The sequence below is a fragment of the Syngnathoides biaculeatus genome, chromosome 3, assembly GCF_019802595.1.
Source record: "Syngnathoides biaculeatus isolate LvHL_M chromosome 3, ASM1980259v1, whole genome shotgun sequence".
NCBI lineage: Eukaryota > Metazoa > Chordata > Actinopteri > Syngnathiformes > Syngnathidae > Syngnathoides > Syngnathoides biaculeatus.
In genome coordinates this window covers 13276424-13303055 of record NC_084642.1, presented here as the reverse complement: position 1 = coordinate 13303055, position 26632 = coordinate 13276424, and the positions used below count along the sequence as shown (strand labels likewise).

General features: G+C 43.1%; 1 protein-coding gene across 4 annotated transcripts; it reads right to left on the bottom strand.

Annotated features, from left to right (window-relative positions):
- Positions 1 to 402: 402 nt before the first annotated feature.
- Positions 403 to 24941, bottom strand: LOC133498159 (frizzled-3-like). Of its 4 annotated transcripts, none has more exons than XM_061814661.1 (11): positions 24813 to 24941; positions 23168 to 23956; positions 8367 to 8563; positions 7991 to 8293; positions 7759 to 7921; positions 6207 to 6506; positions 5723 to 5974; positions 3243 to 3391; positions 3028 to 3172; positions 1900 to 2063; positions 403 to 1822 (listed from the first exon to the last, which is right to left on the bottom strand). In XM_061814661.1, the coding sequence occupies exons 2-11, from the start codon at positions 23450 to 23452 to the stop codon at positions 1636 to 1638; spliced, it is 2145 nt and encodes a 714-aa protein (XP_061670645.1). In that variant the 5' UTR covers positions 23453 to 23956; positions 24813 to 24941; the 3' UTR covers positions 403 to 1635. The 4 variants fall into 4 exon arrangements, with proteins under 4 accessions (XP_061670645.1, XP_061670646.1, XP_061670647.1 ...); XM_061814662.1 differs by having other exon boundaries at positions 3028 to 3142; XM_061814663.1 differs by having other exon boundaries at positions 3028 to 3139.
- Positions 24942 to 26632: the final 1691 nt, after the last annotated feature.

Here is a 26632-nt window from a genome sequence, read left to right as displayed (position 1 = left end):
TGTGCCGAGGAAGATACTTTTACCGGCCCTGTTAGCGCTGTGCTAGCGTGTTTTCGCTGTGTTACTGGCGTGTCTCAGTGATATTTACTGGTAAGTTTCATTTTAACCGGCCCTGTTAGCATTAGCCTTAGCGCTAGCTTTGGCACGGCACTAGCATTAAACTCTTTCTGCGTACCGTCTTTGTAAATATCTCGTGTTTCAATGTGAGCACTTGCAGCTTTTACACAGCTGCGGCGTATGTACGTACCAAATGGTATTTCCTTTAGAAATGTACTCGGTGAGGCTTGTAACCAGGTGCGCTCTGTAGGCCGGGAATTACGGTAATACAAATGTAAGCAATAATGGCCAGAGTATTAAAGTCCATAGAAAAAGTTTATTAGACTGTATGTAAAAGTAGTTCAAGCAGTTCCACTCTGCAAATAAATTAACACAAACAATTGAGGCTTTCCATTTACAATGTTTTTGATCCATTGTGACATTTCCATTTAATGCCACCGCAGTTGCACACAATTCTATTGCAATACGAAAAAGGTTGCTCCACCTCGCATCCTCAGATAAATGGAATCAATTAGGGCTGAGACGAGTTTATTTTATCCGAGCCACCCATGTCACTTACCCTGCGCTTATTAATTTGAGATTATTTTTTTTTTTAAAGGGTCTGTAAGAACACACAGACGCTTGCTGTAGGTCCAAAAATGTTTTGTTTGCATGATTGCAGGCAGGAGAGGCAGAAGGCAAATTTGTTATTGATGAGGATGGAGAATGTTTTGTTTATGTGTGTGCGTGTTACATGGAGGGAAAAGATGTTTTTTTAATGGGAGCGCAGAAGGCCGATCACACAGGCGAGGTAGGTTCGCTTGAACGCGTATTTACAAAACGAGATCACACTTGGTGAGTCACGGGAGCTAAAGAAACATTTATCGATGAGCAGGTTTATCAATTGCGGTAATGAAAGGAATCGGTGTGTTTTCTGTCTTTTATAAAAGGTAACATTGCTTAAATATACACAGGTGAATCTCACTAGATGAGACTATCAAATATAAATTCAACAAATTCAATTCCAAAAGTGAATTTCAATTACACAACATAGGTCAGAAGGCCAATCTGTAGCTGGTTTTTTTTCCCCCCTCTCTATATTACAAATCTTTTTGGAATTTTTCTTATGAAATACTGAATTTTTTTGGGTGAGGTTGTCAGGAACTGTAATTATAAATTGAAGTATTTTACAATTTAAGTTTCACTTTTTTAAACTGACCAACAAAAATAAATTTCAAATTTTCAAAGCAGATGTCTGCTAAATTGTCGGGTTCATCATTTTGTCGAATACAATACAGCAGTTGAAATCGTCCACTCACGTACGCCAAACGTCGGCGAATGCACACACACGCGCGATTCACAACATAAAAATAGTTAAACGAGCACGCCGGAAGGTCCACAGGTTCACATTAGGTCCACGTACAAATGAAGTTTACAGTCTGGAGCGGAAATGGTCAAACGTTAATTGAAAAAAAATGAGTGGAGAAGCCATTTAGGATTGTTAACAGCAAGAATGTGTGTGTGCTTGCACGACATGGAGTCCAGTCTGAGCATGGTTTTTCCTCAAAACTACGAAGACCACGTCAAGGCAGCGAGTAGTTAGGCGCTGGTGCCGCCGTTGTCGGCAGCGCGGCTCTCGCTCCCCGTGGATCCGTGCGTGATGAAAGTGGGCGGGGCGTCAGTCACGTCCCTCTGGCTTCCGTGCGCGGAGAGCGGATGGTCGAGACGCGGCGCGCTGCCGTGGAAACTGCGCGCCTCGACGGCTCCGGAGACCACCGTGTCGCTCCTGGGATGGTGTGAGGGGGGAAGAGTGAGGCGTCGGCGGCTTCCGACGGGACGGCCGACATCTTCCCGTTGGCGTACCTGTCGTCTCGAGCGCGGCGCAGGCTGGCGTGGTAGCTGGCGCTGCTGCGGACGCTGCCGGTTTTGCTCCTGGTGGACGCGGGCCTGCCGGTGCGGCTTCTCGGGGGCTCGTCCGGGTCGTCGAGGACGGCCAGCTGAGTGGAGGAGGCGTGAGTGGACGTACCCTGAAGGATGAGGACGACCACGTGAAAATAGCATCACTCTTTAACATTTACAGTATGTCACATCGCATTTTGGATCCAGCTATTGCTATTGCTACTCAGTCGTCACACTGAAATATTTTTGGAAACCCGAACGCTCTCTGAAAACCATAATTAGATATTACAGAATGAGATCATTCGAAACTCTAACCCTGTTTTGAAATCCTAACTTAATATCCTAAAACTCTTTTAAATCCCAAATTTGAAACCCTTAAACTGTTTTGAAACCCTAATGTGAAACCCTAACCCTGTCTTCAAACCCTAAATCTAAATAAAATAAATAATTAACATGGACGAGAGTAGAAAAGTGAGGCGAGCCGACTGGCCAGGTGATGAGAAGACCTCTCCTGAAATGTGGAGAAAGCCACGGAAATTTATGTGAACTTCGAAGAGCGCACGACCGGCACGGTCCCCTGAACATCAACAGTGCTGCGCTGGAGAGAGTCCCAAACCTCTCCTGGACCAGAAAAAACTCACTAGTGGTCAAGAAATCTCCCAGGCATGTCTACCTTTTGGAAAGGCAAGAACAGCCAGAGCCCCGACCCCAATCCTGCACCCACAGACGGACCACCGAGACCATCTTGACCAACTGCATCACTGTGTGGTAGCGACCCTGCAACGCAAGGCTCTCCGTCGCATCTTGAGGGCCGCTGAGAAAATCTTCGGAACTTCTCTTCCCTCCCTCCAGGAGCCTCACCAACAAAACCCTCCGCATAGCAGGGAAGCCGCCCATCTGTCGTACAGTCTCTTCAGTCTGCTGCCATCAGGCAGGAGACTGCAGAGCGTGCGGACCGGGACTAGCCGTCTCAAGGGCGGTTTTATTAATCAGGCTGTCAGGAATGTGAACTCTGCCTCTTCTGTCCTCTGCCCACCTGAAAGTCTGATGCCCCACGTACGGTACATGCGCACACAAGCTTGAGTTCTTTACCTGAGTGGACGTTCCTCGAGACTTCCTGATGATGGGGGTGTTGGGTTCCCGCAGCAGCGACTGGGCCAAGTCGGGCTGCTCTTGGAGCACCTGGCGAGATTCATTCACTCCACTGCTGCACGGAGAAATTTCGAGAGGGGAAATACTGTAAAGGTTTGAATGTACAGGAGTACAAGGGCAAATTTCAAAATGGCAGCGTAGGGACGTGGGCTTACTCTTTCCGCCCGCGGCCATGCAGAAACCTGCCCCACTCGAAGCAGGTCTTCTTGCTGGCCACCCAAAAGGCGGAGGGGATTCCCACCACCAACATCATCAAGTACTTCATGAGGAACAAGGCCACGGACGGTCGACTGGTCTGCTCCACCTGAGGAAAACGCACACATGAAGAACAGATGCCAGGTTGAGAATTCGTCCAGAATTAAGGACCGATAATAAACTCCACCACTGAAATTTTCTGGAGTTCAACCAATGAGCGATAATGATAAAGAGAGGAGCTTTCCTGATCTGCTTTCAGTTCGAGTTTGTCCCTTTCCTTGCAACTGGACAGTGATCAGCACCAGGGGGCAGTAGTCTACAGCTGCGGAACTGAACTGGTCATCTTTATAGACTTGAGCTTTCAAGATTGCGGTATTCAGGCACTGGATTGAAGCAAATGACTTTGAGTATTACACGTACGCAGATGGGGTCCCCGGTTCACAATGCCATTCGGTTCCTACAGTGACAATGAGAATTCGCATTTATCATCAGTAACTTGATAAAGCTATTAAGGTCATCAAGTCTCAATTACGGGAAATACTCGTATGAGAAACACTACATAAATCATTCAAAAGAAGGAATTGCATCCTTTTTGTGGTCCTTGACGACATACGCAAACTACCGCGACTTTTTTCACACGCTTTCAACCCTGCTGTTTATGCGGTGATGTGGCTAATTTGTGCATTTTTTCTAACGGCCGCAAAGGGGCACTTGAGCGGAAAAGGTAAGTGTGAGACTGGTGGAATATATGTGACGATTGAGGAAGTGACTTTTACCGGTATGTTTTTTTTTTTGTTTAAACGGCCTTGTTAGCGCTGCTGAGTTACTACCGAATCTCAGTGATTGAGGCATGTTTTTTTTTTTAATGTTAGTGCTGCACTACCGTGTTGCTACTGTGTAGCTGCCGCGGCTGTTTTTTTTTTTTTTTTTTACACCCGTATATTTTTTATTTAGTTTTCTTTTTTTAACCAGGCCTGTTTTTGCTATGTTAAGCTAAGCTAAGGTATTAAAACTTTGAAAACTCTTTCTGTCTACTGTCTTTCTTTGTATATATCTCATTTCAACGTGGGCACTTGCGGCTTTTACACAGCTGGGGTGTATGTATGTACCAAATGGTATTTCCTTTACAAATGTACCGGGTGAGGCTTATAATCAGGTGTGCTCTGTAGGCCAGAAATTACAGTACTTCATTGTGAAAGAACTTCAAAACAGCATCCAATGATCGTCACCCTCAGAGACACATTTTTCTATTGTTGCTTAGTCCCAACCAACGATTGCAGAACACGGAACAATAAAGATGACATATTTTGAAATCTATTTTTCTACAATATATAATTTCTAAACCAATAGTCATGCTTATATTTTAAACCGAGGATGAACTGCATCACCAAAACGTATCTTCGCACTGATTTCTTCATTTTTAGGAAAGAATAACAACAGTTTCATCTTTTTCCCAGATAAAGTTTGCAGACCAAAGTAACTAACAGTTTAAACACTCTGACTCATTTTTACTACTTGCTGGCGACCCACCCAACACTGACTGATCTGCTCCACCCGTGCGAAAATGCGAAATCCAATCAGAGCAAAGCTTATTTATGGTCGGTGGTCATTAAACCACTAAACCAGACTTCTGGATAACCAAGACCTATCATTATCATTGAAAATCTTAGCAATGTCTATGCCACACATTTAACGTGTACATTATATTTGAAAGGAAAAAAGGCTCAGAGACTTTTGTCATTTGTTACAATTATTAAGAATAGAACATAATCAAATTATCCTAATGCAAACATACCACACACTTGCACTTATTGGCAACACCGCGTGGGATGAATATCCAGTGACACACGACAACATTGCAATTCCAGTACTACAATAGGACATAAGTGGGGTCCCCGTTTATGAGCTCCCATCCACACAAACGCAGACAGTGGCGTAACATAAGAACTTGCACCTGCCGCCCGCCACCCTTCCCGTTTACTGTGTCCATCACAAACTGGCTGATGCATCTCCGTGCTGTCCTCGTGAAAATCATTAGCCCTTTGTGAAGCTCATATCTGGTAACTGGTGGGTGGAAATTGTATTTAGTTTCAAGAAACACCAGTCTTCAGAAGAACACAAAGACCTTTTAGAGCTGGTGAAGCAGAGCTTGACTCAGCGAGCCAGCAAACGTGTGAGTGGGTGTAGAGAAGGATGACGAGGAGGAGGAAGAACAATCACTGTGGGAACCAGAAGACGTACGAAAAGGCGAGAGACAAAGCAAACAAAAACTGCTGCCGTTGTGGACTTTGGTCTTGAGCGCATTAGCTGGACCAGTCATCCATAGTACACTCCTCAAATACCTGCTCACTCAGCTGAACGTGCAAACTCACACACCACACACACACACACACACCACACACACACACACACACACACACACACACACACACACACACACCTTATACGGGCAGGGGATGTGATAGCGGCGGCAGTTCTCCTGCATCCAGGTGGTCTCCCAGACGCTGCGGTAGGTGTGCTCGTACACGTAGCAACCAATCACGGTCAGCAAGGGCACGAGGTAGAGCACGGAGAAAACACCCATTCGGATCATGAACTTGACCAGTTTGGTCTGGTTCTCTTTCTCCAGGGGGATTTCCATGCGCACGCGGTTCAGAGCCACGATGCCCACTAAGAGAAGAGAGACGCCCACCTGGAGGGGGGAGGGAGAGAGACAAATGACAACCTGGCCGAATAAATGGAAGTGAACAAGCCTTAAGTCAAACCATCCCCTTTCTCCGTTTTGCAATCAATCACACTCTCGCTTCAGCAACAATCCTCACTTGTATCAATTCATCCACCCACCCATTCATCACCTGTCCAGCCCACTCACGTGCTCGTTCATCCTCCCACACACCCATATCACATCTTTCAACTGTACTCACGGCCACGTTGAGGCAGAGCGGCGCCAGAACAAACCACCGCAGGGCGTCTATGTCATAGAGCCCGATGAAACACACGCCGCTGATCCCGTCCCCTTCGATTTTGTTCAGGGCCAAAAGGGTGATGGTGAGAGTCCCTGGGAGCCCCCAGGCCACTGAGTGAAAGAGGAGGGCTTTCTTTTCGATGGCTTCGCTGCCCCATTTCGGCACGGCAGCGAGAAACCACGTGATCGTCAGGATAACCCACCATATGCTGCCGGCCATGGTGAAGAAGTAGAGGATCATGAAGAACAAGGTGCACGCCTGCAGGGCGCAGGAAGAAAAGCCTTGACGTCAATCAAACGCACCTGAATACGTCCAAAAATTGGTTCCGTGCAGTAGAGAACATTTACATTTACAGGTAGCACTTTCGGACCAAGAGTAACCTGTGGGCCCTGTTCACAAAAAAGAGCTCAGCAGTCATGGAACATTCTAGAAATCATAATTTGTAATGAACTATTGTTGAGCCCATTGTTCTTTGGTGCGCTCGCTCGTTCTCTCTCTCTCTCTCTCTCTCTCTCTCTCTCTCTCTCTCCCCCTCTCTCTCTCTCTCTCTCTTTCTCTCTCTCTCTATAGATAGATAGATAGATAGATAGATAGATAGATAGATAGATAGATAGATAGATAGATAGATGCATGTATGGATGGATCCATAGATAGATAGATAGACGGATTGATGGATAGATGGATTGATAGATGGGTGGTTGAGTGGGTTGGATGGGTGGTTGGGGATAGATAGATAGATAGATAGATAGATAGATAGATAGATATAGATAGATAGATAGATAGATAGATAGATAGATAGATATAGATAGATAGATAGATAGATAGATAGATAGATAGATAGATAGATAGATAGATAGATATCTCAGAGCAAAGCTTATTTACATGTTGCATATTAATGAGATACTCAACTCCTAGATGAAAAAGACTAACTAGAATATGTTAAAATGACTTTCTGGGCATATTCAACTCAGATTATCTTGCAAACCCAGTAAAATTATGTAATAATAATGGAAATAAAAAATATATAACAATTACAGTATATAATTAAGGCATAGATACTCCTAAGGGCTACAGATGTGTTTTCTTAACCATCACAACTTTCACAAAGGAGATCACCCATTCATCCATTTTCTTAGCTGCTTATCCTCACAAGGGGCACAGGGAGTGCTGGAGCCTATCCCAGCTGTCAACGGGCAGGAGGCGGGGTACACCCCGAACTGGTTGCCAGCCAATCGCCGGGCACATAGAGACAAACAGCCGCACTCACAATAACACCTACGGGCAATTTAGAATGTCCAATTAATGTTGCATGTTTTTGAGATGTGGGAGGAAACCGGAGGGCCCGGGGAAAACCCATGCAGGCACGCGTAGAACATGCAAACTCGACACAGGCAGTTCCGGAATTGAACCTGGGACCTCAGAACTGTGAGGCCAATGCTTTACCAGCTGATCCACCATGCCACAAAAGAGATCAATTATCTTGAAACAGGAAATGACCAAGCGTTCTCACCTTGTTGTGTGAGCCCTGTGTTACAGTCGAAGCTTTGAACTGTGCGTGGTTGACGGTGTTGCATGCGACGGTGTCCTCCAATAAGAAGCCCAGGAAGAACACCAGCGACACCATGACGTAACATACCGCATAGAAGATGATGGGTCGCTCTGGGTATCTGAACCTTTTGAGGAAAACACCATTCAATAAGGGATGTCAGCGAAGGTACCAGATCCAACGTGAACTTACACACCTGGTGACGTCAATGAGAAAAGTAAGGAAGGTAAACAAAGTTGCGGACAGGCAGACGATGGAGGTGACACCGATGAAGTATCTCGTGAAGGTCACTTCCTGTTGGCTGAAGTACATGGAAGGACAGGGAGCTGAGCAGTCTTTCCTGCCCATGAGTGAGTAACCCAGCTCCGCTTCTATCTTCAGCTCTCTGGGGCACCAGAAGCCGTAGTCCTTCTGCACGGTCATGGACGACTGGTCGCTGGGCTCGGAGTCTTTCTGCAGGTCCTCTCGGCGAGGATACGGCTCGTCGCAGTCTGGAAACCTGCAGGAAGGCAGACCTGTCGTGTTGATGATGTTTTTGTGATGATGTTGTAATTTTTGGGGGGGAAAATAACCTGCTGCACTCCATGTCATCTGGCCAGGTGAGTCCAAATATTTCCATCAGTCTCTGACAGTCCCCCTTGGCCCGCTGGCAGAGGGCACGGCACGGCATGGAGACCTGTCCGTAGACGACGCACACCGGGGCGTAGAGCGCGCACAGGAACATCCTCAAGTCGGGGCTGCACACCAGGTTCACGACAGGATGGAAAGGCTGGTAACACAAAGATATGAAGGCCGTTTAGATCGGACTACATAGGAGTACAAAAAAAGTGAAGCATTTAAACTGGTTAAATGCTGTCATACCACACAAGTCGACCATTTAAAATGTAAGCCTGACAGCAGTCTTAAAGAAGCCGTCACATGAGGATGTGAAACAGCGCTTGTATGGTAATGAAACACACGTGCTTAATGAATATATTTGCGTGTGCCGTGCAAAATTAAACGGAAAAAAGGAGCAGAAGCTGAAAACTCAGCACAGTTTAGTATTCCATCTACACTTAAAAGCTCATGAAAAATGGAGAGCGGCACTCTTATTAGCAAACATCGCCTCGATGCGGCAAAGACTGACTTTGAGTGGGTCATTGATTGCAGCGGTTTGGACAAACAGAGCAGCCTTCCACGTCAGATTTGATCAATTAGCTTGTGACCTTCACAAAATCGAAATTGTGAAAAAGAAAATAGTTGTTGATAAAGACAGCTTTGTTGAGCATTTTACTTATGCTTGCAGCAAAAGCAGATCTCACAAAACAGTGATGGCGAAAAAAAGCAATCACAGGAGAAAGGTGTTATTATTGTTCCGTATTAATGGCACTGACATGGAATTGAAAATCAAAATCAAACCTGAAAATGTTGCTTTCAAACAAGTATTTTGTGTGTCACACCGGACGCTGGGATTGTTATAGGTGTGGCAGTATCCCATAGTTTTATAAAGGGAAATGAGGACAAATTCTGAGTCTTCTGTTATGCTAAGGAAATAATTTTTTGTGAGATTGAAAAATAAGAAAGAATGAAATAAAAAAAAAACACATTTTCTTGCTTATGAAATTCACATTCTTTTGGCCAATTTACACAATTTTCGCTCAATTAACTAAAGGACATACAAATATTAGAGTATCTTGTGAACTCATTAACATCCATCCATTTTCTAAGCTGCTTATCCTCATGAGGGTCGCAGGAGTGCAGGAGCCTGTCCCAGCTGTCAATGGGCAGGAGGCGGGGTACACCCTGAACTGTTTGCCAGCCAATCGCCGGGCACATAGAGACAAACAGCCGCACTCACAAATCACACCAATTTATAGTGTCCAATTAATGATGCATGTTTTTGGGATGTGGGAGGAAAACCGGATTGCCTGGAGAAAACCCACGCAGGCACAGGGAGAACTTGCAAACTTCACACAGGGAGGGGCTGGTTTTGAACCCAGGTGAACAAAGGCAAAAGTTAACTCCCAAATAAATGACATTCTACAACTTTTTTGTAACTGACTGTTTTGTCCAGGCCACTTGTGTGCAATTGTCCACTTCACAGTTACATGAAATATTAAAACAAAACATAACGTGTGCCTGGATCCAAAACTGCTGTGTGCGTGAGTGTGTGTGTGTATGAAGTATATTTCATAAAAACAGTACACGTTCGATGACTGACGACAAAACCTTCCGCACATGCTTACTGTGCACAAGTGCACTCGTGCAAAAGGCCCATTCATCTGTGATTGTGTACGTCTTTTGTGCGTGTTTGTGTGTGCACTCTGGCTTTGTGTGTATGTTTTGATCGTTCTCAATTGCTGTGTTCCAGATCTCCACATGTTCCACCGGCAAATTGGTGCAGTGGTGCGTGATCGGCGTGACACAGTTTTGGGCTCGCGTAGACAACTGCATGTGAGCATGACTCTGCTCGTCTTCACTCAATAATTCACAGTCCTTGACAATGTGTGCGTTGTAGGAACATACAAAATGCTTGGAACACTAATTGTGAGCCAAAACACAAAGTTTTAGACTTTCTTACTTTATGATGGAAGCCATTTTTCTGTAAGGACTGGATTTTCAACAACAAACAAACCACTTAAGTAGAAGTAGGAGTGGTCAATAAGTACCTCAACTGATCTTCAGCTGCTTAAAGCGGCACTATTTTGTTACAAAAAGATGGCGGCCTTAAAAATGGTCTACTCTTTTGAAGTGAACTACGTCAACCGTTTCCTGATGCCAAGTATTTTCACCGAGATGTCTCCGATCCAGTCTCTTACACGCACGTGTCGCGCCTCAGGCGACACTTAACGGTTTGTACATCAGTGAGTCTCACTGGCCGAAGGAAGACAACCTTTGTTCATCTCTACTCATACTAACTCAAGCGGCGAAAATTTGTGTGACTTCCATTTTGTGTGTCCCCATTCTGCCCGCTTCTCAAAAGCACGCATGGGTGTTTGCGTCACTGCTCTTGCAACGGAATTTCAGTCTCTCCGACTGATCGTTTAGTTCCTCGGAGAGGTACGCGAGGCTTGCGTGCATACACAGGTCAATGCATGAGCAGACGGTCAGGGCAATTATCCTAGTTAGTGGTGGAGTGGCTCTTCTAGCCTAAAATGAATTGTCAGATGTCCAGACGCAAGTTGCTGGTGGAAGAACAAAGTGAAATACAAAAACCCCAGAAACGTAGCTTGAGGGAGAGGAAATACCAAGTGATAAAAAGACAAGGAAGGGGGATAGTGAGAAGATCACATAAATCACTTGGAACAGCCTCCTTTGATCAACGCTTCGAACCTGCTTGTTTCTGTCTTTCTGGCCTCCTGTGTCAATGCGCCTTGACTGGGATTACACCGTCGCTTAACAGATTACACCTCTATTTTATCTCCACCTCAACAAAATGCCAATAAATTGGATCGATTTAGTGTTTCAGACTTGAAGCAATAAGCACTGTAAAATGATATTTATCCAGTTCCAGCTGTCCAACAGTATTTTCAGAGCCTCTCGACTAGACAATATGCATCAGGATCTTGAAATTTAGTCCCTGCTCCATTAATTCCAATGTGTACACGATAGAGCATCAGTGAAACAATGAGTTCTATGTCACTTCCTAATCATGTGCTCTTTTCAAGGTATTTAGGTAAGCTGTAGATCAACCCAATCCATGAATCAGCGAAATACAATTAATAGATGTGTGTGCGTGCGTGTGTGTTAGTGGGTGAGGGGCAAGTGTGAGCATTTGGAATGAGAAGCTTGAGAAGTTCGTTTTTTTTTTTTTTTGACACAGACGAAAATAAGAAAAAGCCCCTGACTGGTTCAACTCCTGTTCAATGGAAGGATTAAGTTTCTTTTTCATTACCCCTGCTCACCACAATATCCAGGGGGAGGAACCCCCAGTGGAAGAAAAAAGCTAAATGAAATGAAAAGAAAGAAAGCCAGAGAATGACATGGTCACATAATTAAATGTCCAATAGTGCAATCCAGGAGAAAGATGCCAGTTAAGTGACTGGAAGCATACTGAAAAAAACACTACTAAAACCTACTTTTGAGAAACACAGAGACCACTGCACCCGTTTAAGCTTCTGTACTACAGTATATATTTCACACAATGTGTAGAAAGACAATCCATGTTCATAGTAGACTAGTAAAAATGTAGTAAAAATGCCATGACTTTTTGCATCAATGGCAAAAATGGTATAAATGACAAATATAACAAAATTTTCCTCAGTTTTCCCCCAATCTTGTCAACCCTTTTAAAGCACTTCGACTAACGGCATCCCCTTGGTGGTGAGAAGAGAGCTGTAGTATCGACCCAAAACGAGAGAAATTATAAGCCGTTTCACATTATGTACTCGAGCAGTCTGTTGGCCTCGAGGGTATTATTGTGAGCATGCACGTGATGAGGCGCTAGCAGTTGCCGAAAATCCAGTATGTCAGCTCTGCACAAACGCATGCCTGCTGTCAAGTGTAAGGAGGCAAAAAGGAAGGATGGAAGGAGGGAGGGGCCAGAGTGGCAAAATGGCTGAAAAACTGAAGTGGAATGGACAAGTGGTGGTTTCCCAGTGGATTAGGGAGTCAAATGCACTGGGAGAACGACATACACGCAATTCCTGAAAATTGTCGGCAGCTTTGTGTTGTGGTTCCTACAAGGTGCCAAGCTACTTGTTCTAAAATCCTGATCTGGCAGATCATACTTTCTTTAAAAAAAAAAAAAAAAAAAAAAAAAAAACGTCAATCTGATCATCTTGTATGCCAGGGGTGCCCAGACTTTTTTACCTCAAGATCTACTTTTCAAGCAGCTAGCCTCTCGCGAGCTTGAGATGACGGTGTGGGGGGGAATGATGATGATCCACCCAAACCGTCTTAAGGTTAATGTTATATTGCCTCCTATATCTAAAATACAGAATTAGCTTTGTGTGCACTGTATTGTCTGTGCTTCCATCCTGGATCAGGCTGTGCCAAGGTGGAATTTTAAATTGACACACCAGCTCATCCTGCACTTTCCACTTTGGCTTGAGACCTTTCCCACTCGGAAAAGAGAAAATCTCGCCAACTTTTTGCATGTCTAGCTCGTCATTTACTCTACGTTGCCCAGACTGTATTGCGTACTAAAGCGGTGGTGGACGCTGTCATTATAAAACACATTGATGGGCTGCGTAAGTACTGTAACATTTGTAATTATGAGTGTACGTCTTTAAGAGCGGGGGCGTGTAAAGTAAATAAGAAAAAGAGAGTGTGGCAGAGCAGTGGTCGTTGTGAGAGAAAGTTCTATGTGCTGCCTAAAAGAAACCAGAGGTCATCCTTCACTCATTGAATCACATTGCAAAATGCTACAAACTGAATAGCTGTATGTCATACTTTCAATTTGCATTGGATTATATATTTTTTTGCGCGCAACGCAGAATATCTACGAATAAACTGCATCAGGGGTGCACAATTGACCCCTCCGTGGATATTGCGCAATCCGCGTCACTGACCAATCAGAGGCCAGAGATCTGCATAAACCACGCCCCTTTTTGCTCCCGCCATTTTCTCAGACAACATTGCATGGTCCAGTATAGGTTTTGTTAGCGTATTATCACGTATTTGGGTTATTTAACAAAAAATATGGTTAAGAAGTGTAGTCACGGACTTTGTAATAGTGACGACAGGTATCCTGAAAGGCGAGTTGGTGGAGTTCCATTCGTACCCTTTCCAAAACCGAAGACCCAGTACGAAAAATGCCTTCGATGGATCAAACTTTGTGGAAGACCGCATCATCAACTAAATCCATCTAATATCAACTGGAACAGATATGTTTGCACGAAGGTATGCCTTATATTCGATTTTCAATACATGTCTCGTATAAATGAATTCGAAGTTCTTCGCTAGCATAACACTGCTGCGTGTGAACGATTGACACACTTATTCTTTGTTGAGCGATATTTAGCTATGATCGGACTGCACAAACGTGTCGCTTTGTTGCTGGCTCGCGACCGAAGCTTAACCAGACTGTGTTTGTACGAAGATATGCCCCAAATTTGATTTTTAATACACGTCTCGTATAAATGAATGAGACGTTCTCCGCTACCATAACATTGCTACGTGTGAATGATTGAATGAAATCAGAAGCATGGCGTCTCTCTCAGTTAAGAATGTATTTTATTTAGAATCTATAATATATCGTTTATTTGAATGAAATCAGAAGCATGGAGTCTGTCTCAGTTCAGAATGTATTGTATTGTATTTGCCATTTTTACTGTTTGTCTTACGTCAGCGCACGTGGCGTGGTTTAGTGCGCTGTACGGAGGTGTCAATTGCGCACGTGCGCAGTTTAGAGGGAACATTGGTTGACCTTTTTTTTTTTTTTTTTTGGCACGCCGTCCCGCGATCGACCAGGACTGCCTCGCGATTCACCGGTCGACGCATTGAGCACCCCTGTTGTATGCTTAAAAGGATCTTCAATTTTTGCTCAAGTGTTTATGGTGTGTTTGTCCATCTTTTTGCAACCACTGATCTTTCAGAAGATTTGTTTAAATGTTAGTCTACCATATGAAAAATATTATTTAAGAGTTTAACATGGTCTTTGCCGAATACTTTCTAATAGCTACCATCTTAAGCCTTTAATAAACAAAACTAGACAAAGTGTTCTTCTATTTTAATCTTACATTTCCTATTCTGCCTATCACCCAGCAGATCTAAAATGTTGTCTAAAATGCAAATGACAAAATGAAAAATGTTATTCTTAGAAATGGATACATCCTGCAGAGACCATCTGGACATTAACCTCACACCCTCCCTGGCTTTTTCCTCCTTATTAAAGGAAAGCAAGGAATCTGTCAGTGAGAGCTCGCAGCTCAAATACTCTCAGAACACACCTCCATTTACATTACTGCATCATCCTCGCTCGCGGTACATTTGCTTGTAGCACCTTGGTGTTCTGTTTGGTCATGATTAAAATACTCCTCCTTTCACCTCCCCTGCTTCCAACATTAAAAATATTTTTCCTCCCACATTCACTCTGCACTTTTGGACATCCTCCATGACAATTACAGACTGCTATGCCATATCCAACCCGAGGCCTACATTTTTACTTTTGACAATAACCATTGCTGTTGCTTCTCTCTGCATGTCCACTGTTATATTTTCTACTTTGCCGTTTCCTCACGAAGTTAATGTGTTTACAGAGAAAATCACAAAAAAACCCACAGCGGCTGTGGGCCTGCCTCCTCTCGATGACTGCCAGTAGACGGGTGCTGGGTGCGAACAGACGAATTGAGGCGGCCGTGATGCTCTCCCCACTAATCACTGAAAAGAGAGTCAGGAATGGAGCGCCCTCCTCTCACACTCTCTGCCTTTCTTTCATTTGTTCCCTCTTCCATGTCCATCCAGCCTTCAGTAAGGAGGATCGGACAAAGCTGATAATGACATTCCCCCTCACGTTCATTTCCCCCCTCCTCCTTCTCCGGCCTGATCTTTTTCTACTCTTATTCATCTGGTCTTTTGCTCCCCTCCCATTTAGCCCTGCAATTATATTGGATATGCACTTGTCCACCTCCTTCAAATCTCCTCTTTTTATGGCCCACTAACATCATTATTCATTAACTTCTCCATTCTGCATTTGTTGTATCTACAACTATTATTTTAACATCATTTTAATTCTTATAAGCTAAAAAGATCTAAAGAAAAAAAATTATTTCTCTTTGGCAGAATTCACATTGCAGTACTAAATTACCCAAGCACAAGTTAGTGTCTATCACATATTTTGATCGTCTTTTTACATGTATTTTCAAGCGTGTACACCGTAAACAACCTGCATACACACATACAAAACAACACAAGTGATATCTACATGATGACCTCTAAAGTTTTGATTGTTAACATAAATTTGACACTATATTTTTTTTTAAAATCAGACAAAAGACATCACCTCCAGAAAACAGTATACAAAAAAGAAAAAAAAAAGAATGCTCACTCACAAGTATTTCCACACTAAAATCTCTGAAATCATGAACCTCGTAGGACTATATTCCACTCTTTCACTTCACGCGCAATCATTATCCCGTCCCCCTCCCCTTCTGACATGTGTGCCTTCTTCCATTCCTGACCTTCCTTCCCTGCCTATTTAACTGCCATGGCAACAGGTGATGTGTCAGCTCCAGCAGGCCCTTCTCTCTCAGAGAATAACCGGGTAAAGGACGAATGTGTTGACACAATGCAGGACTCCCTTGAAAGGCAACCACGCAAGAGTATAGCACAGCATACATTGAGGTGCAGCGAGAGAGCAAGAGAAGCCGAGGAGGAGGAGGTCATTTGAAAACGATAAGAGATGTCGATATAGTCGTGCAGAATCGCTTAAAATGGCGACGTATTTGATCACACCCTCGCTCGCCACAATCCAAGACGCCTTAGTGAGCCCATCTCCTGTCTTCCGTCTGAACGGAAGAGGATGTGTAGGGTGATAAATAACTAACAGTAACAAGTTTGTAATATTGTGATTTGGTGTAATGCTCTTACTGAGATCAGAGATCAGTCAGTTAATAAAATTGATATTCATGTCATGTGTTGGTTGGCTCGGTTTTATTATGATGTGATGGTTGGCTCCACAATGTAGAGTTAATCAGTTACGTGATTATTCTGTAATGGCAAAAAGCTCGGTCAAACTAAAGGATGTAGTTGTATTTTTAAGATGCAACGCACTTGACTTCTGTTGTTGATGTTGAATATGCGAATCTATTAGAATTTTTGAAAGAACAATTTTGCTGGTAAGTCCACACTTTCAAGCAGCAGGGGAAAGAACTGGGCAATATGGTCTTAAATATATTATATATATTTTTTTCCAACAAAAATCTGATGATTTCTGATTTTGACTTTTGTCAAACCAGGTCAGGTCAAATGTTTCCAACATGTCTAGTAATGTCTTTAGGAATTTCCATTGACTCCATTTTTACCATCAAGGGCTTTTCTTTTGGGATAATGAAAATGATGTGAAGCTTTTTCACTTCACATTGTCACTTTATTAGTAGGAATTCAAATCGCAAGTCGCTTTTTTTAAAAACAGTGTGGTCTGAAAATTCCAAAAACTGCTAAGATAGCAAAACTGACTGTGTTTGTCAAGCCACATTTTTTTTGTTTTTTTTTTGGTGGTGCATGTCTGTGTAAGGGAGCTGATAAGACAATCAATTAGCTGCAGAACACAGCAAATGTTTTAACGATTGGAGTTGCCTTGTTGCTTATTTTTACATGATACAAATAAATGAAAATGAGGATGCAAGCTTGAGGTTGGGGTTGGGGTACGTGTTAAATATTGCACATGAATATGCACACACAAACATGCAGGCACGCAGTAATTTTCTAGTCTGGGTCACGCATAAGCTCTATTTGTGTGATTAACCATAGCTGAACACCGCGGGGGCTCCACTTACGGTAGAATAAAAAGGACAACAGCACAGGGTCCATTAGTACAAAATGCGTACAGCTATTATTCACAAATATGATGACGTGACTTGGGTGGACATATTCTAATTGACGTTTTTTCATGTTGAAAGCATGATAAGGGTGAGTTGACTACAACCAATACAAATAACTGGATGAATATTTTCATCCAGTAATATGCTTAACATTTGCAGGTGGTAGCAAGGCACCTAATTTAAAGTAATAGTTCAAATATAAATTGAATTTATATTTAGACTTAACTTGTCCTTCAATGTTCTGTTTCTTTGGAGGAAGGGTTATTAACAATGTCTCGAAATATGCTATTGACCTAATATAAAATACAGACTTGTTGAAATCGTACAAGGTACAGTACAGGTCAATGTAAACAGGTGCTGTAGATGAGATGATGAACTCAAGAGTTAAAATTATACTGAAAAGCAAGTAATTGACAGCGAGCCACGGTGAGCAGCAGAACGGCGTTTCAGCCGTGAAAAAGCTCAGCAATGTCTCCCTAAATCTCGCTTAACTTGCCATTGTGGGGCCGGATAAGCAGCAGTGGCAGCTATGCCGATGGGAATAGTCTGCCAAAAAAGCAGCACCAGGCAGCGCCTTTGTTCTGGGCATAAATAAATGATTGCTTCATTTGGGCTGGCAGCTTCAATAGACTCTGTGAGAACGAGCATGATAATCAAAAGTTCAACGGGAATAAACGAGAACATTTAAACGGGATGAGGACCTGTCTGTCCTTGCTCCGGATAATAGTCCGCCTCTTCAGATGTGCGCACATCACCAAGAAAACGCCTCACGCGTTTTAAAACTCAATTCTTTCTTACACAATAGGATAAAAGACACAGCAGACCACACTTCTACACAACAAGTTGTGAACTCTCTCACACAAGCTCGCTCTCTGTTGCAGGGACCTCGTGGCCCCGGGGTGGCCCTTCTTAAGCCTAGCAAGTAGTATTTTGAAGGACAGGCTCCATGCTGAGAGAAAGACAAACACCAGAGACTGTAGGACTCTTAAGACTTTGCACAACCTGTCACTCTGCCACAGTTTTTTTTTTTCCCTCGTTTAGTCCTTAAATTCACTTTCTGGTCCAATGCATAAAGAATTCCCTTTCACTTACTTTGTCCTTTTCCCCTGACACATCTTTTCAGCCCCCTGCAAAATCTCAGCAGCTTTTCCATGCAACTATACAGTACAGACCAACAAAATAACTACATGTATCCGTATTAGAAATAAATGAAAAAAAGTGATACTGGATATTGCCATTGTGATCTTGTTAAATAGCTCAAAGTATTAGTTTGTGGGGGGAAAAACCCATCTGATCCCTTGAGCGGTTTTGTCTTTTATTGGTGGAGTTAATGGTCATGGGTGGTCCTGTGGGATAAGAAAAGCTCTTAAGTGTCTTTTAACACTGATTTACTATATAACTGCCTGGCCTGTCAATCATCCTTTTGTAACTTTTTTTTTTTTTTTTTTTAACGTGATGGGTCAGGAAGTGTCAATTTAAAGTGCGAAAGGAAACGCACCTGCTCTGCTCAATACTCCTAATGGGGCATCACATTTTTCCAAACCACATTAGCATGCCATTAAATCAACCATTAGCCATCAAATGGCTGCTTGTACATAATGTAAGGAGAACTCATCTTTATGTCTTCCTGGAGTCACACACACTTAGGTGCCAAGGTTGGATTTCTGCAGTTACCATATTTAAAAAAAATGAAAAAAACTTTCCCTACTCAATGTAGGAGGGAAAAAGGAATCGGGAGGGGGATGGGGAGGAATATAATTTCTTTGTGTCAGTATATTCATGCGCACAACAAGCGTGGTGCCTTTTTAACACAACTAGACAAAATTTGAGAATTTGTTTCGTAATGTGTGCTCAAATAGAGGATTTCCTTTTCTTTTCCAGCTGTTGGGCTATCTCGTGGCTGGTGCATTAAAGTATAATGCATTTTTATTTTCCTGATATAGTTAACTCAAGCGTTTTCAAAAACAAAAGTAAAGCACAATATTTATTCTAAATTAAGTTGTCAAAGTATAGTTATTTGCATTTCATGAGACAAAACCATGATTTAGTAGTTGAATGTTGCCCTTGATTCATTTCTGCCTTCTCTAATCTGTGTATACAAAGATTTTCATTCTAACTGGTGTTGAGCGCTCACTGAAGCGCGTCATGATGATTTAGGATGATCTGGAATGGTGAAATATATTGAAGTCCTGCAAATGTATTACATATACAGTGGGGGAAAATGACTGTAGTTTAAATGTTTTTGACAAAAAATATATTACTCCAACTACCACAGATTGTTATAAAATAAATACACAATTCCCTGCACATAAATCTGACAAAATGAAATTGTATTCTCTTTTTTGGGTGTTAGTAAATGCTCTTACGACTGCTGTGGCACATTATTATTGAAATATTAGTCAACTGAGCAGCTTCTACATTTGCTGGTTGTAAAAATACAGTGCAGCTAAATCTCAAACATACCGAGTGCAGTCCATTGAAGCAAAGTACTCCCTCAACCTATGGGACATCCTCTGGGTAACATAAAACACCAGGACAGATGGGCAGACTGGTCGGGCTGACGTATTCCCAAAGAGAGAATTTCCCCATTTGCACAGGCAGCCACCATTACAGAGGCCCTTCGCCTCTGGTGCCTATAGAGAGGCACATTTACCGTGAAGCGTCTCGCACCCTTTCGCTCGGGTTTTACACACAATTGTGGGTGGTAAAAATCAATGTCTTCATTGTAGAACTGAGAAAGAGATTAGCAGCTAGTTAGCAGTAGTGAAGGATGGCAGCTGGCACCATTAACCTCGCCGTCACTCTTACTCACACACACAAACATGCTGGAAGTACCAGTGTACAGTTAGCCTTTAGCAAGCCTTGTATGAATAACGCAAAACCACTCTGTAAAAGAATTTGCATCAACGCTAAATGAACGTGCCATAACATTTTAACCAGGGGGAAGCTCTATTTCATCACTGAAATCATATCGGGATTTAAAATACACTCGCTTTGTGTAAATGGGTGACTAATACATCTCCCTTGGTACGAGAATATGTTAATTTTTCACATAGAGTTGAACACGAAAGCAGCACACAGAGGTAAAAGATTCTATTCCATTTTCCAAACCATTTATCCACACAAAGGTTGGGGGAACGGGCGAAAGGCTGACAATACCCTGAACTGGTCGCCCATCAGTCGCAGGGCACATATCGACACCATCACTGAGCATGAAATTGATCCCACGCTGCCTGCACCGAAGGCAGCCGTGTGTACCACTACACCATCAGTGACTCCCAGAGGGAAAAATCATCATATGTTATATCATCAGACTCAGAAAGGATTACAGTAGCTGCTGCCTGTGGTTTCAGAACTGAAGAATAGATGTTTGTAAGACATCAGTTGTTCTGTAGCTCAAGGCCTCAAAGAGGTACTATTGAATTTCTTCCCGGGCTCCCAGCAGGAGTACCGTTTCTGGTCGAAGAGAGCTGAGCAGGAATGCTAGCGGGGTTCAAGTTGCGGCTTGGCCATTTTCAGAGAGCCGCCTCTTTCTATAGCTGCAGGGACACTGAGTGTCTGTTACAACGGAACCTCGTCATGTAGGTCAAAGCGAGTTCATTAACAGATGCTCCTCACAGACTGCAGTCAGCCATGTTTGGACACGCCGTTGGGGAATTGACTATGTTAATTTCCTGAGTGAAGTCTTTGACAGAGTGAACAAACACGGCAACATCCAATACGGAGGAAGACTCCCGTCAGTCTCAAGATCCGATTTTGTGAGGTTTTTCTCCACATCACCCGTAGCCAAGATTGGCCTTGTCCAAATGTCATTGTATATGGCAAGTGAACATTTGGCAGAAGGTTTGATACCACTGGCTCTATTTGTTATCCTCCAGACTATAAGACAGTTCTAGCTGCTAGACAAAACATGAGCAGTGGGAACCGCACGAAGTCCACAGAAGCATGATGTTCTCATTCAAACAAACGGGGCTTGCTTGTAATGCAGTCTTTTGAGTGAGCAGTTTTACTGAGTAGTCACAAAAGAAAGAATGCACTGCCTTAGGTGTTTTTTTAAAAAAAAAAAAAAAAAAAAACTTCCAAAACAAATAGTAATTAGTGACTATTAATCAGCTACTCCTTCCTTGACCTGCACCTTTCATCTCTAGAAACTAACAGGAAGAAGAAAGCCGCAGGTGCAGGGACACTGAGTATCTGTTACAATTTTGATGGATACTGTGCATTAATGAGCACACCCAGGGCCGCTTTTCTCATACCTACAAACGTTTGGTTAGCTGTTGTCGCTTAGGTGGCACTTGCGTGACCGTCCTCTTTGCTTATTATTCAAGAAAAATCACAAGTGTTTCAGCGACTGCATACATTTATCCATGCATGTCTCCGGCAGCGGTAACACAGAGCTAGAAGACAGAACTGTAAGATGACAACGGCAGATCATCCTGCTCTTAACTCTTTGATATTCAATGCCTGACCACAAGTACCTGGACAGCATGTGTACCTTGCCTACATAATGTTACAGTTTGGGGGAATATGCACGGCAACACGAAAATTACAAGGGCACAAAAATGACGGTTTCTTTGCATTTTTACTGCAAAGACTCTTTATTGAAAATTTACTTTTAATTCTCTCTTTTGGCATATACAATAATTGGGTTAATAAATAGAGTCATGGCAGTCATTTCTCCATTGCACACAGAAAATTTATACTGAAGAGGCATTATCAAGCTTGTAATCTTGAGTACAAAGCAGCTCTTTAGCGATTGTATTTTGCTGATGTACTCACAAATTTGCATGCTCCACATTTTAAAGACAAAGCTTTTTTTCAACACATTAACAATGATGGGATTGTTTTTTCAAATCTTTTCACTTTGAGACATACTTTCTAAAGTTTTTCAAAATGCTTGGAGGTGAGCATCCAAAACAACCCACTATTTACCCTGTTATTAATCGTGTGCTATGTCGGTAAAGCACAAAAAATTACGAATGTAAAAACTGTAAAATGATCTGACTTCTGCGATATATGCTGATTCATTTTTAACTAAAAAAAAAACATCTAGTCTTTGTTCAACCACGCACACTTGCTTAACCTATTGACCAGCAATAAAGTATTACAAATTGTTTTAACAGTTTTTATTAATATTTAATCAGGATTCTTTTTTTTAAATTTCTTTCTCAAAATTTTCACATGTAATTTTGTACTAATTGGGGACTCTTTGTCAACAAACAGTGCATGTTGAGTCATCGTCCTCCTCTCCTCCAGAGCTTTGTATGATTGTAAAGGTGTGCACTTTTACTCTTACAGTTTGGCATATTTTTACCAATTTCTTAGAATTGAAGAAGTGCAATTTTCAGAATAGTGACAGACACTTGCCAGTATTGTTACCACTATGTGACTTTGTATGGTTTGGACTGACGTTCGGCATGAGCTCGACAGCTAGCAAATGTGTTTTTACTCTGGTGTGGACAAATATATTGCTTTCATGCTACCAATGTTAGCAATTTAAAAACAATATCTGTATGGATAAATCCTCAGCCGTTTTTTTTTTCTTTCGCTGGTTCAATTGTGTTTGCAGAGGATATAACAATTCTTCATGATACAGCTCAATACAGAGATGAAAACAGAACTGCCATTCCTGGCAAACCCACCAATTTGTTGACTATGAATTGGTTGTGGCTGCATTGTTGAGGATACCCCCCCCCCTTCATGTGTAATCACATTTGAGCTCTTGAGCTCTTTTGTTTTCCTTCAGCAGGTGCGTGACACGACAATGTGAAACATTGCAGGCTGTTTGTTGCTTTACAGTTTTCACCAAACCCGCCCGTACGCTCTAATTACACTTCGGCAGACGCGATACCCTGCGGCGACTATCCAATTTCGCAGTGCGCTGTGACAAAACCATACAATGCACATACCTCCATGGCGAGTGCGGCCGTCTGCTGGTCGTAGTGGTTCAGGAGGTTGGGCATGAAGGTGGTGTTGTAAGGCAGATCCTGGCACATTCTCAGTCGGATGGGCTCGCAGCTGAACTCGCTGTGGCTCTCGATGGCGTCCATGTGAATGGCCCGAGCCGGAGGAGTCGTGAGTAAGAGGAGCAGGAATAGCGGGATGGGGAAGCGGGGAAAACGGACATTATGTCTGCAGGAGATGGGGGCAGTCTTGTAGTCTCTCATACATTCACTTTTCAATGATTCCTGCATGGTTACGCAGCAGAGAGGCCAGACTATCAACTGTAGCCTGGAGCGTCGCCGATAATTGTTTTAAGGCTTCTTTGCATTAGAGGCAAACGAGTCCACCCTAAGTGGGGATTTAAAAAGAAGAATCCCACCTCTCAATAAGAGGCACATGATGGAGGAAGATGGAGGCCCCACTGATTGGCGCACCAAGACAAAGCGGCGCAGAAGAAGCCGCCTCTTGTTTTCCACTATTTACTTTCAGCCTTTAGACTGCGCCGGCAATCGCTGCTGGCTTGCAGAGCATCTTGCAGCATTCTCCACCTCCTGGTTTATTCCTGGGTGACAGCGAGGGAGAGAGAACAGCTCCTGTGGGTTGTCGGTCCCTCTTTTGTCTGCTCACCCTCGCCTCCAGCAACACCTCAACAAAACACACAAGGCTGCCATATCCCACTCCTCCTCCTCCTCCACCTCCAAATGATTTTTCCCGGTCTTCGAGGTCTTTCGCATTCTGGCTTCTTCGAGCAGGTCCTGCAGGTTTAAAAACACACACAGGGGAGGCTCAGTGATCAAACAAGCTGAATGAGTTTTGTCTCAGGTTGCATTCCTTGGTAAGCCAAGCCGTTGTCAACATACAAACATGGATAAGAAAGATGAAGTCTGAAAGACTATTTGGTGACTAGTAGCATCATGTGTGAAGGAAGTCACAGCAGCTTGTTGACAAACACCTCTACTGTGGACTGGCAGCATTTTTTGTTTGAGGTCCAAATGACTTGGAGCAGACGAAAGTAGATTTTTAGCTGTATTCAGACTCATCAGGTTTCATCTAATTAGGTGGGCACCCTCTACAACACCTCAAGAGTCTTGTTTGTAACATGTTTATGTGAGGTTGGCCAGGCAACACTGACGCTCCCCTGCGATGGTTTTCAATGTGCGCACCTTGGGCATTATTTCCAACCATTTTCGCTTAAAATAGAAATAATGATTTTTTTTTTAAAAAACCGAACCAACCGTAACGTTAATTAGGCAAGAAAACCTGCGGCAAACGCGCTTCCGAAGAGACGCAACTTGCCCGGATAGTTAGCTACCTATATGCTAATGACGAGAACACCTCTGGGTCCCCCCCCCCCTTTCAATTTGTATTTTTTCAACCTGGCGTTGAGGTACGCAGGGCAAGCGTCTACGACTCAGGGATGACCAGTATGAAAGGACAACCGAGGCACCGCTTCCCCGCTCGGTTCCTCGACGGTTTGACGAGCCACGCTCTCTCCGTGTTGGGAGCACATCACTCGAGGGGGGGCGGCTGGCACCGCCGCGCATAAAACCATTTTAAAGGCGTTTTCGACGTCTAGCTCGGTGGAAATAATCGCTACGAGAGGTACTCTACCTCGCGAGACAGAGAGGTCCGGGTGCTCCAGAGGTTCCGTTCGGTGCGGCGCTCCGCTCGTTGTCCACTGGAGGCTGCGTGCTGCGAGAGCGCGCAATCAACATGAACGCGCACGCCCCACTGAAGTGGACACGACGTGGAAGCTTGCTTGCTTTTAGGTTTATTATTTAAGCTACTTTCTTTAACAAAAATCTATCTATCTATCTATCTATCTATCTATCTATCTATCTATCTATCTATCTATCTATATCTATCTATCTATCTATCTATCTATCTATCTATCTATCTATCTATCTATCTATCTATCTATCTATCTATCTATCTATCTATCTATCTATCTATCTATCTATCTATCTATCTATCTATCTATCTATCTATCTATCTATACAGTTGAAGCCAGAGGTTAACATACACTGCAAAACATGTCTGAGGTCAAATTAAACCTCTCCTGTTTTAGGTCAGTCAGGATCACACAAATTATTTCACTTTGTTAAATGCTACAATAATGAGCAAGAGAATTTCTTAGAGGTCAAAACTTTATATACACAGAAAGTATTATGTCTTTAAAGTGCCACTGTCATGAAATGCACGATTTTTGGTATGTTATTAATGGAAAAAAGGCAGCCGGAATGGACCCATCCATTTTTTTCACCACACAAAATGATTTTTACGTGTATGGCTTTTTCTCACTCCCGCCATGAAAATCCTCCTCGAAGAAGCAGGAAGTGACGTTAGTAGCAGACACCCACGCAAGTGGTCTCGTATGTTTATACTAGTTTTACTTGCTGGAAGGTAGCTCATTGTTCCTTCGTGGTAGCCAAAATGCCGGCTTGTTGTACTGCTGGATATTTTTTGAGCACTCAGGAGGATGGATTCATTCTTCATACATTTCAAAAAGACCCGGTTCGTCGTGAAAAATGACGGGTGCAAAGGATGAGACGAGGGGCACGGCTTCACCAGCACCTCGTCCGCCACAGACGAGGCACGGCTTCGGCCGGGCTGGCTCATACATACTGTCTGGGAGTCTGTTGTGAGTTAGAGGTGATCCGCAAATCATCTAAATACGCCTCGAAACGAAACAAAATGATAATAAATAATATTGCTCCGGTCACTTCACTTGATTGTGAGATGTTCTCTTCTTTGAAAAGAGCTTCCGTGTCTCATAGTAGGTGGCACAGCGTGCTTTCAATGGTGAATGTCCAGCTGTGACGTAATGAACAGACGATGCAGGTAATATGGCTACCACTTTGGTATTGAATGACACTTCCGCAACTTTGCGCATGGATGACACGCTCTCCTCTCATATTTATTTTTTCGTATGGACATTGAAGTGACTAATGTTATATGTATTTTTCATGACAATATCTATGTTAGAATGTTTATAGACATGACATTTGACCTTTAAAGAACACGGGGAAGTCCAGATGATGAGGTCATAGCTTTGGAAGCTCCTCATAGGTAATTTGACTTGTGAGTTAATTGACGGCACAGCTGGGGATTTATTTAAGGCCATACCTCAAACACTCAGCTTCTTTGTTTGAAATCATAGGAACTCGGCCAGGAAATCCAAGAAAGAAGCGTGGAGCTCCACAAGTGTGCTTCATCCTTAGGTGCAATTTCCATATGCTTGAAGGTATCGTGTTCACCTGTTCAAAGAATTATATACAAGTATAAACATCATGGAAATGTTCAGCTATCACACTGCTTAGGAAAAGGTGTCTGAAATGATCCAAAATGTGCAGACCAATCCCACAGCAAATCCTGAAGACCTTGTGAAGATGCTAGATGATGTGGGTCATTATCCACAGTGAAACGAGTCC